At 44.9% G+C, this 12,207-nt stretch overlaps 1 protein-coding gene across 2 annotated transcripts in view; it reads right to left on the bottom strand.

Moving 5' to 3' along the window:
- Positions 1 to 11,938, bottom strand: part of ANXA2 (annexin A2) — a 40,023-nt gene extending 28,085 nt beyond the window's left edge. The window contains exons 1-2 of one of the 2 annotated variants that reach the window (XM_063089502.1): positions 11,878 to 11,938; positions 1,083 to 1,141 (exon numbers count right to left, since the gene is read on the bottom strand). In XM_063089502.1, coding sequence (XP_062945572.1) covers positions 1,083 to 1,130 — 48 coding nt within the window. In that variant the 5' untranslated portion in view covers positions 1,131 to 1,141; positions 11,878 to 11,938. Of the gene's footprint in view, positions 1 to 1,082; positions 1,142 to 1,689; positions 1,766 to 11,877 lie in introns of those variants that run through there. The other variant, XM_063089503.1, reaches the window with a different exon arrangement.
- Between the last annotated feature and the right edge of the window lie 269 nt (positions 11,939 to 12,207).

The raw sequence follows: 12,207 nt of genomic DNA, 5'->3' as shown, positions 1-12,207 counted from the left end.
GTTTGTATTGTAGGAACAGCATTCATAAGCTCCAAGAAGAGGGAAGGTTTTTTTTTTTTTTTTTTTTTAACTCTCTAGGCTTTGTACTCCATACAACCTGTGCTTGCACAGAACTCCATTCATTTGAACATTTTGATGGCAAGCACATAAACAATACAGAGGGTTTTATACCATGTGACCCAAGTTGCTGTCAACCCTCTTTTGAGTGCTTCTTTGCATTTTAATTTCAGTCAGAGCATGTTTTGAAATATATGCAGGACATGGCTACGAACCAGTGTCAGTGCCAAGTTTTTGTAAAAACTATTTCTGCCAAGATGACCTGGAAGATGTATGGTATGATTAGATATTTTCCATATTCATAAGGTATATTCCACTTGATTCTGAAAGTATTTGCAATGACTTATAATTTCAGATATAGCTTAAAACATTTTAACTATAAAAAAAAAAAAAGAAGTAAATGCATCAGAATTTCCAGGTTCACATATTTCCTGTGAAAGACTAAGTTAATTCTGAGCTCCCTGATAGAGAAAGCAAAAAAGGAAACATGATAACTTATAATAATTTCATCATTTTGTTTTTTAAAGAAAAAAGAAACATCCTATCTCTTTTGGAGGAAAGCTTTTACCAGGTGCTAAATTAAAAAAAATAGTATAGGTCCTTGTCTGTAATAACTTCCTGGACACTGTAAGAAGTCCAAAAGATGCAGAATCATTTTTGGTATAGCTGTAGCTTATGCCAACCATTAATAAAATCCTAAGGCATAACATTAAAAGGCATGTATCATCATAACAATTAATACATTAACATGCTATGTATGGCAAGATAAAATTCCAGCCATCCCAGTGTCACAAACTCTGTCCTATTTTAATGTGATGGCAAAAAAGTTTCTAGTACCATGACATTTCCTTCAAATTGAACTACTAGGAACAGATAAAGTGATAAGGAAAAGGGGAAAACCGAAAAATAATGACTGTCTGAATTTTGTCTCCATTTTCCCTAGATCTATAAGGAAATAGAGTGGCATGGTTATTCAGAGATGTCCAATCTGCAAAAATTACATAAAGTGAAGATGATATACTTACATCACCCTCCAAGCTGAGCTTGCACAGAATTTCGTGAACAGTAGACATTTTGAAAGAAGCTGGAAGAAAAGTACAACAAAAGTCTTTAGGAAGAGACTTTCCTGTCCCCTGAAGCACAGTGATTCATTACACTCATTTCCACTATTTGGACCATTTCATCTGAGGATACTGGAGTAATTTTTGCAAACAGATGCAATTCCCATCTTATGACTGGGAAAATTAAAGCTTAGAGATGGTTTGCAATGGGCTCCTAAACTGGACTGTCTTTCTCTTGCTCTGATTAAACAGAACCTGGGGAGACTGATTTGTGAATGCAGAACCAAAATGCTCCCCAAGGCTAATTCAACCTGTTCATACAGGATACGACTGAGTCTTTCTCTTCTCATAATAGGTGAGGAGCTTGTCAAGCCAGCCACTCCTTCTGTATTTCTCATAAGTAAATTAACATATTGAGAAGGGCCTGAAAACTACGGGTGTGAACTGAAATCAGTAGCATTTTCACGCAGGCCTATCACTAATTGGAACTCTTTGTTATGATCCATAATCATTTTCTTAGTCCAGTGATGCTTAGAAGATATTAAACTGTTTATGAGACAGATTTTCTTACATTAATTCATTCCATAAAGGACTGAATCCCTTGTATTTAAGATTCAAAATGGCTGAAGTGAAGTCATCTTCTTCCAGCTAATGCACTTAATGCGCCAGCAAGACAACAGCCTGATGAACTGGCTTTCCAGCTTTGCAATCACACAGTTCTCGGAATGAATACACCCAAGCCCTGCCAATAAGGAGGGATCGATCAGCAGCAAATTTATTTCACCAGAGCCAAGACAGATCATTCCACAAAATCACCCCAAAATACAGAAAAGAGAGCAGCACTGCATCCTGAAGTGGTCAGGAACGACATTTAATTTTTTTTTTTTTTTTTTTTAAAGATGACCGGTAAGGGGATCTCAACCCTTGGCTTGGTGTTGTCAGCACCACGCTCAGCTAGTGAGCAAACCGGCCATCCCTATATAGGATCCGAACCCGTGGCCTTGGTGTTATCAGCACCGCACTCTACCGAGTGAGCCACGGGCCGGCCTAGGAACGGCATTTAAATTGCAGCAACTCTTGCTTTGGTCTCTTTTTGCTAAATATTCTTTGATCGAGGAAATTGTGCCCATGTAAATTCAGCTTTCTGTTCCCTTTAGTTTGCTTCATCTAAATATTTTCATAAAACTGGTTTGGAGAGAGTATTTGACACACACATTTGCTAACTTATAGGAACATTTTAGACTATGCAGATTCTAGGTTCTATGTGGGGTGGGAGGTGAGGGAAGGTAAGAGGAGAGGATTCACCTTTTCTTTGTGGTTAAGGATATATTTCTGCAAGATTTTCATCCTCAGCTCTCTCCGAGACCATTCCTCTCCCTGATGCTTTTTAAGCATGGCAAAAAGAAAGTCAGCGAAAGCTATTCCAATTGCCCCCACCCCCACACCTCTCAGACCGACTCCCCTCCGCAATATGTCCTGCCAATGGGGTATAACTCTGGTTTGCAAAGTCTTACTCTATAAACAAACTGTAGTACATATTACCACATATATGAGACAATGAAATATTATTCAGCACTGAAAAGCAATGAGCTATCAAGCCATGAAAAAACATGAAGGAAATTAAATGCACATTACTAAACAAAAGAAGCCAATCTGAAAAGGCTGCATACTGTATGATTCCAACCATATGACATTCTAGAAAAGGCTAAACTAAGGATACAGTAAAAAGATCCGTGGTTGCCAGGGGTTGGAGGGAGGAAGAGATAGATAGGTGCGCACAGGATTTTTAAGGCAGTGAAATTATTCTGTATGATACTATAATGGTAGATACACATCTTTAAACATTTGTCAAAACCCGTAGACTATACAACACCAAGAGTAAATGCTAATGTCGACTATGGAATTTGGGTGATAATGACATGTCAATGTAGGTTCATCAATTCTAACAAAGTACCACTCTGGCAGGATGTAATAGTGGAGAGGCTAGGTGTGTGTGGGCAGGCTGTGCATACACAGGAACTCCTGTACTCTCTGCTCAACTTTGCTCAATATTCCAAACTGAAATGTGCTGTAAGTGTAAAGGACATACTGGATTTTGAAGACTGTGAATGAAAAAAAAAAAAGTAAAATCTCTCGTTAATAATCTTTATATTGATTATGATACATTGAGCAGATTGGGTTAAAAATTCAGCGCTTTAAACTTAAAATTTATTAAATTATTTAATAAATACTAAAATTAAAATTTAATTAATTAAATTCAATTTCACCTGTTTCTTGCACTTTTTTAATGTGGCTACTAGAAAATGTACAGATGCATATGCAGCTCACATGCTATTTCTATTGGGCAGTGCTGGTCTGGAGGATCCCACACAGCCACGGTCTGATCTTAATCCAAAAACCTTGGTCAGTTAAAGCCTAAGGTTGAGATTTCTTGTCAAGATGGACAAGTTTGGGGCTGAGCCCGTGGCGCACTCAGTAGAGTGCTGCACTGGGAGCGCGGCGACGCTCCTGCCGCGGGTTCGGATCCTATATAGGAATGACCGGTGCACTCACTGGCTGAGTGCCGGTCACGAAAAAACGACAAAAAAAAAAAAAAAAAAAAAAAAAGATGGACAAGTTTGAGTCTTCCTTGATAGAGTAAGAAATCTCCAACTTCAGCTTGGGCCAAGAAAAACTCCAGAGGATATCATTACCCTCCAGTCTGGGAATTACCAAAGCAGAGGTTAATTTCCTAAGACATCAACCCCCGCTTATCCCTGGCCTATCACCCCTAGAACTCAGTCAGAAGTGGACTAGGTCTGCGGTCAGGGATAAAGCGTTGTCATTGGCCTTGCAGAATTCTAGTCACTACTGTAAATAGCTAAGAAATAAAAGTGCCCCTCCCCCCCCCAAAAAAACAGACACCATCAAGTCAGGATTGCAAACACAATTGTTTCCACTTACAAAGTATGGATTAAATTCCACTTATTTATTAAGTCAGGAACCTCACATTGGTTCTGATGTTTAAGAAATCTTAACTACAAAGGCACAGTAAGTTTTGGGGGATTGTTCTTTCAAGTTGTCTTTCGGGCTCTGAGCACTGGCTTTGCAAACAGCTGCCTAATGGTGGCCCACATGAGACCCCCGAGCCCTGCACAGATCAAAGAATGAGATGCACTTCACACTCTCCGTTCACATTCATTCTTCTTCCACAGACACAACACCTTGCGGAGACACACAATGGGGATTTTTTAAAGCCCCACAAATCTTCCTTTCCATTTCACCATTTATAATTGTGCTGCTCTTTTCTCAAATCAGTCCTACATGCCGCTACCAACTAAATCTATTTCATCTTGTCAGAATAGTTCAAAATCAATCCTTCATGTTTTCCTTGTCCTCCAGCAGAGCCCAGCCTTCAAAGATTAGCATCAGAGCCCAGCTGCTCATTCTCTAACTACTCCCCAGAAAAAGGAGACTGAAGCCAAACTGTTACTTGCCTCTCCCCCAACTCACGGTGCCCCTTCATCTATAGCACGTTGGCTCACGTTTCCTCCCACATCGCCTTCTATCTGCTTCTATTTACAGAGACCCTGTCCATTCCTCAAGTCACCGCTAGTTTGGCATCTGCTCCACTAGAGTCACTGCGGCCCCCATTCCGCAGAGCTCTCTCCCACCTCACGGTGCCAGAAGCACTTTTCAATACCACTCCGTTCCTCCATTCAGCAGAGCGTGCTGAGTGCCCTCCAGACGCCAAGTATTCAAATGACAAATTCGTAAGTACCATTCCAAGCAGTAGGGAGTACATTTGACCTCATCTCCCCTACAGAGTCCCCCATTCTCCCATGGATTTAAGGGTATCTTTGTTCACTCTAGGTGCTGAATAACTTTTGAAAGCAAAGAGCTGTTATTCTGCATAGGTAATGCTTTATATTATTTATAATCATTCTGCAGAAAAAGCAAAAATGTCCCAATAACCACAAAGTCACAATTACCACAAAGCAATATCCATGAAGCTTGCCAGGACTCCATGCAAGAGCCTTTTGTATCCATATAAATATTTCCTACTTCGTGTGACTTTAATGGCATACATATTTCCACCTTAGAAATAAAATGCGGCCCTCACTCTCTCACTCCATCAAATCCCCTGGCAAAGCAGTCATTTTGCCTGTGATCGATTAGTCGCTAGAAGAAACAGTCGGCTTTGCCACTCAAAACGTTGGCTAAGACATTAATTTAATACAGTACATTTGACTAATAAGAATGTGTCAGTGTGCTGTTACCCTTGAAAGCAGAAACAGAAAGTCTTGGCAGTGCCACTGTAGGTTACAAACACTGGTAATATTCAAGTAATCAATCAACAAACCCACAGCAAGCACACACTGTGCCTGCACTACATTAAGGGCTGTAAACCACACATACAAAACCGTGAAGTGCAGATTCCCACCGCTCTGTGAGACACCTGTGAGCCTAGCCCAGGGCCCCTAGCCAAAGAGTAGCAGAGGCAGGGCCAGAGCTTAGATCCCTGACCTCTGGGCCATTGTCCATTCAGCCTCACCACAGTGGTTCTTCATTCCAAGAAATTAAGACACAGAGTGAGAGATCAAAGTGATACGAGTGAGATCAGCTAAGGGCTTAACAGCGAGGTACTGACTGCTTAGGCTGAGAAGGTCAAATCACCAGAAAGGTTCCAGCCAATTCTGAGGGAAGATCTGGAGATGTGGGAGCAGATGAGTATCTCAGGATGGTACAAGAACAAGAGTACATATTTGAAAACAAGCAATGTCCAGTGTGGTGCCCTGCAGGGAATCTAAAATATAAGTTTCTGAATCGTGCAAAGTTAAGCTTGGCTATGGGAATACTGGAGGGCCCGAAAGCCAAAGTGATTGGGACCCAACACTTATATCTACCTGTTCCTCAAAACATTAGTTCTGGAGCCTGAATTTTCTTCTTGAAAATAATCACTCTGCCTTTAGTGCACCTGTTGTTTTGAATAAGAATAAAAATTAAGTCTCTGTGCCCTATTAGACAATTCTCCCTCTACTAACCCCTCATCACTGTGTAATATTCATAAGTACGTTAAAAGTTCCTTTTCTGGCCGACTTCTCTACAGAAGATGAAAGTGGCAGTCAGCATTTCTCTTTCCAGCACTTCAGCCTCACCCACTTGGCCAACTGGTTTCAACTTGCAAACGAAAAAAAAAATCAGCTTATTCAATATTCATTCTGTTGTACCTCCACACACCAGCACCTTCCTTTCCCAGGGAGGGCTGGGCCACTAGACAATATCACTAAGATGGCCCCTTATCAGGGAAAGTTTTTCTGTTTAAGAAAATAAACTAGAGAGGTACAGGGAGTCTTACCGAAACAGCCACACCCGCCTCAAACCGGTTTGAAATAGTTTACCACCAGAGTGGGAAAACAGACTCACCTGGTTCCACCCTAGTGAAGGGATCGGTTCCCTCTGGCCTTGAAAAGTTTAATAATTAAGACTGTTAATTGCCTGACTAGAAAAGATCTTAGTGCAAAGCTAGACATTAATGAATCTGTGCAGTTGTCGGAAACAAGTCATTTACATTTAACATAAGGACTATCTTAGGGATAAATTAAGGCTTTGTCCTTCTTTAAACACCCTAGAGATTTTATTGTACAGTATCTTATTGTTTCACTCCAAAAACAAAGTTACAACAACAAAAAAAGGAGAGGTGAGGCAGCTTTAACCTCTCCCCCCAAAAGAAAAGTAAAAGTTTACAAAAAAGTTGAAACAAAGTAAACCTAAGAGTCAACATTTCACATGGTAAGAGCAGGTTCTACTGAACTGAAATAAGAAGCTGCAGCACCAGAAAGCCCAAATATGAACTGAACAAACAAACAAAAGCATGTAGCAACAGGGCTGTTCTGCAGAGCAGAATCTGAGGCGAATCCAGCAGTTTCATAGACACACCCACTCATAATTGAAACGTGGTGTGTTGATGGGTTACCACAAAACAGATCCCTAGCAACCATGGTGAATCAATTAGGGACCGGATGATTCAAATGAAGATTTTAAAGCAAAAATGGGTGGGGGTGGGAGTGCAGAGGGTTGGAGTTCCCCACCAAAGCCTTTCCACCCTGGAATTTTAAATTTAAAAGAAATGCATGTTTTGGAGGGGTTGGGTAGTTCCCACTGTTGCCACCCTAAAGCATCTTTATTTAACAGAACCTTCTTGAAAGAACATATTTTCTCCTTGGTTTTTGTGGTCTTGATTAGTGCCTGAGTCCCGAGGTCAAGTTGTTCCCCAGAATTCCTGGAATTCTGCCCAGTGGCCCTGATCAGACTGAGCAGGATGGACACAACAGCCCTCGCTCTAACTTGTCCCTTTCACGGCCTGACCTGAATCAGTATTTGTTTGCTACCTACAGACACTTGCCGATTCTTGCTCTCAGAGCCTCTTCTCTGCTAGTCTCCTGATATGGGGTTGGAGTGGGTGGAAAGAGACTGGCAGGAAAAATGATGTCACTTGGCATGAAGCACTTTCAGGGTTGGGAAATCCAGGCCTTCATGTCTACAACTCAATTTCAGTGTTTTATGGCCCACATCTTGTACTTTCAGTAGGGCCTGGCTGCCTACAGAAAAGTCTAAACTCAGCATTCCAGATCTTCAACACTCTGGACTTACCTACCTTTCTTTAAATACCTTAAACACACACACACACGCACACCCTGCACTGCAGTCAGACTGGGCTACGTCTTTTCCAAATACTCTCAGCCCTGTCCTGCTACCTCTCCAAGTTCCCTCCACCAGGAACACTCTGTCTTGATCAGCTGACATCCAAATGAGACTTCAGGATGCAGAAAATAATAATAAATGTTACTTTGCTCACTCTCCCCTCATTGCTCTGTGCTCTTGCCGCTGTGTGTGTGTGAAACATCGAGTTGAGTGTGTAAAGGCCAGCTTCCATACTATCCACCCACAGGGTTTCTAACTTATTCATTCCTGTTTCCTCATAGTCTGAGCATACGGGAGGCATGCAATCGCGTCTTGGGATGGCTTACACACACTGGGTCTTTCCACTTTAGTAGGTCTCTTTCTTCTTTGCCAACACACTCTCCTTCCCCAATTTTCTTCCTCTCCCTCGAACTAAACATTTTGAATGCTGTTCCAGTTCCATACTTTTGGAGCTGGAGGCTTAAATTCCCAGCCCTGGCAAATCTTTGCAAAGCCTGGCAGATCACTTCGGGGGCAGCCTTTCTCTCTATGATGTGTAGCCCGTCCCTACACCAGTCCAGCCCCCACCTCTGTACTGTCAGGGCTGCTTGGGTCCCAGCTCTGTCCACTGGACAACGTGGGAATGTAACCTACATCTCCTTTTGGTATGGAGGCCGCAAGGAGGCAGGACGCCCAAGTGGCCTTGGGACTCTGATGTTCCCTGAGCTATGAATGGGTGGACTGGGTGTGGCAAGGAGACAAAGAGCATGAACCAACGGTTCCAAGTCAAAGCCACTCCCTGGAATCAGAGCTTTCCACCCTGAGCCCAGGATTAGAACTCAAGAACTCAGACCACTTGCCTGCTACTGACTTGTGCTCTAACATGGTTGAGCTCAGACTGCTGAAGCTTCAGGGTATACCCGAGAAGGGAGATTCAGAGGTGATGTCAGTGGAACCACCCAGAAGCACAAGTCTAGGCATCTCCTGACTCCTACTGCTGACCTGTCCCCTCAACAAAGTAGACGAGAACAGCCTCTGGCAACAGGAGAAGGAAAAATATAAGACTGTGAATGGGCGGAAAGAATTTTTTTACAGGACTGGAATTTCCTCCGGTGTGGCCTACAACTAGAATAGGGTGTGACACCAGAGAAAATGAGGGAAGAGTATTCCCATGTGCAACAAAAAGAACATTCCACTTCTGTTTAATTCTCACAATCAAATCTGGAAGGCAGGTTAAGTCATCACAACTTTAAACAACTCTTCCCTGAGGCGACCTAAGTGTGATGCTCCAGTCTGTGGAGCAGCTGGATTAAAGGGGAAATGAGCCCTAGCTGAATTTGGAAACTAACAGTAATTTGGGAAAATGTAAAATCTAAAATCTGGGCCAGCCCCGTGGCTCACTCAGGAGAGTGCAGCACTAGTAGCGCCAAGGCCACAGGTTCGGATCCTATCTAGGGATGGCCAGTGCACTCACTGGCTGAGCGTGGTACAGACCACAACATGCCGAGGGTTGCAATCCCCTTACCAGTCAAAAATAAATAAATAAATAAATGAAATAAAATCGGATACTGCTATGCAATTCACTGATTTGTGTCTTTTCTTTCTCTCCTGCTACACTGAAGCTCTAAAGAGCTGGAATTTTTTTTTTTGTCTGTTTTGTTCATGGCTGTATCCCCAGTGCATATAACTGTGAGTAGAACACAGTAGGTGCTTAATAAATATTTTGTGGAATGAATGAATGTTTGGGACTCCTTTTGTGACATGCCCACCCTCCCTTAATGAAAAATGGCTCAGTAGGCCTCAAGCCCTGCACAAGCAAAGAGCAACAACAAAGGCTTGTGACAATGTGTTAGTGCCAGATGCTACAGCCAGTGGCTCAGGAAGAGGCTACAGCCCTCAAAATCAATAGCAATTACAGAAGAATATCTACCCTGCCAGGAAAACTACTTAAATCAGAAATTAGACAGGAAACTAATGGCCATGACTACAAACCTAATGTCAATCAATATGGTACTTTAATAGCTCAAAGACACCGGATGTTAAATATTGAGACTTCAACCAAGACAGCTCCTAATCAAAGCCAGTGAGTCAGCAATACTTCCTGGGCACTCACCACAGGCAGGCCACTCGGCACTGCAGGAAATTACAAAATCCAGAACTTAAACCTGTAACTTAAACAATGCATAAAGATGGTCACACCCTTCCACTGCCCTTGTGGTGGATACTTTTGGGAAAACCCTCTAAACGTCTAGATAATAGACTTAGAATAAGGGAGAAAACTGCTAAGCAGAGTCTTACAACCCTTAGCCATGGAACACAACTCTTGGCCTTGGTCTCACCTAAAATCTTCCTTCACATTGCCTGAATATTATTGCTCCTTGATACCACAGCCTTGAATTTTATAAATTACAGATCTGTATAGGTTAACAAGGTTTTTGTTGTTTTTTAAATAACACAAGTCCTCTGGGTTGCTGATGATTTTAGGACCGCCAACCATTTCTGGCTTAATGAATATTGATTCAATTTGCTAGTCCCTGGCTGGGTGTAAGTACAGTGAAATGGGGGGAGGAGGGAGCAGCAGAACTGGACATGCCTGGATGGCTGTTGTTACATGTCAAGGAAGAGGGTCTCTAAGGAGGTGGGAGGAAGGCAGAGAAAAAGTGGAGAGGGGGCAAAGATGTAATTTTCTAATAGTTTAACCTGGGCCAACCTTAAAACTAAAAAAGTTTCCAGAAAAATGCTCCAGTGATTTATTCTTCCTACCCACATATTGCCCCTCACTCTCCCATTTCCCCCAGCCCCCAAATTAGGCAGTACTTAGATACAATGCCCGTTAAATTTGGCTTTCTGGGCTTGCCTGGGAACCTAAGCCCCTTCTGTAACATTGTATCAGTAGGAAAGTGTATTTTGCATTTCAAACCAGGAAGTTCGAGACAAGCACACTAACAACACAGGTGTGGACAGAAGCCATCAGTAGAGTCAGTCTGAGGCCCAGGCCCTTGGGCTCCTAGGGCTCACATTCTGGGTAAAGGCCCAATGTGCACCCGTGAGGCCACTGCTCTTTTAGACACAGACTCAGAACACCCACAGCTTTAAAATGGCAAATCTTACTACAAAAATGACGCTTTGCATTTGTACGGCCCTTAGTGTTTTCAGTGCACTGTACATACTTATTTTTGGATGCACGTATTTTCTGAAATCTTCAATAATAACCCTGTTTGGGTGGAGACGAGGCCGGGCGTCCTTAGCCCACTTTCATAGATGCCGTCCTCCTACTTCTCAACAGCCAGGTGACGGGAACAAGCCCTCCACGCCAGCAGGGGACCCGCGGCACAGAGCTGCAAGGAGCGGCGCGGGGGGCACGCCCTCTTCTGTGCCCTCCGACTCTGACTCATCTCGAGTAACAGTCAGGACAACCCTCCCCACTGAACCACGGCGGACACTTCCTGATGCAAACGTGTGCAAACAAGTGGGAAACTCTCCAGATCCAGTGCAATCCGAAGGTGCTGTCATAGGAGATCGTCTGGACAAAGAAGAATGAACTGAAGGGGTTGGTTTGGTTTTATTGGGGGGTGGCTGGGAGACGCGGGCTGCTCAGAACTCCCACCCCTCATCCTCCTCCCTCGCTTCCCTCTCGCTGGTCGGTTCAAGCTGCACAAATGCGCGTTTGTTCCAAGGAAAGTCGCTTGCAACAGATGGGGACTACTTTCTAGGGGGCGGTAAAGCTTTTCTTCAACGTGGAAGGACGTGTCCACGCCGATCGCTCCCTGGTCTGCCACGCCCTGCCCCCGCCGGCGCCCCGCGCGTCTGGAATGCGGGTCCCCCCTCGGCTCGGCTCCCTGCTCGCCCCGCTTCCCGCAAGGACTTCGGGGGGGCCCTGCACCCCCAGACCCGGGCGCGAGCGGCCCCCCTCTCCCCGGCCCTGAACACCCGGCCTCTCCCCGTCCCCGCCGGAGCCCTCCTGCGGACCGTGCCTCCAGCCCCCCGCCCCGGACGGTCTCTCCCTGCCAGGCCGTCCTCCTTCCCTGCCTCCCCGCGCCCCGCTAGCGTGGCGGCCCCGGGGCCATAGCGGGCGGGCGGGGCGCGCCCCGCTTACCTGGGCCGGGCGCCGAGAGCTGCGAGTGTCCCCAGATGCCGAGCGGAGCCGGCTGGCCTGGGTGGGGCTTTTATACCCGCCACATCTCTGCAGGCGAGGCCCGCCCCGCCCCGCCCTCGTTCCCACCCCGAGCCGGGGTGACTCACCCTCCCCGGCCCGCCGGCTCGCGGAGGCCGCCGCGCCCTGCGAAGCTCCCGGGCGCGGCCCCCGCGCCCGCGGCCCTGCCCTCCGCGGAAGCCCGCCGAGGCTTCCTCCCTTCCCCATTTCACTATTGGAGTGACACTTAGAGTTCTCGGCCTGGGCTCGGGCTAAGAAATTAGGAGGACTTAG

Source organism: Cynocephalus volans, chromosome 3, assembly GCF_027409185.1.
Source record: "Cynocephalus volans isolate mCynVol1 chromosome 3, mCynVol1.pri, whole genome shotgun sequence".
Taxonomy (NCBI): Eukaryota; Metazoa; Chordata; class Mammalia; order Dermoptera; family Cynocephalidae; genus Cynocephalus; species Cynocephalus volans.
This window is presented reverse-complemented; position numbering and strand designations above follow the sequence as displayed.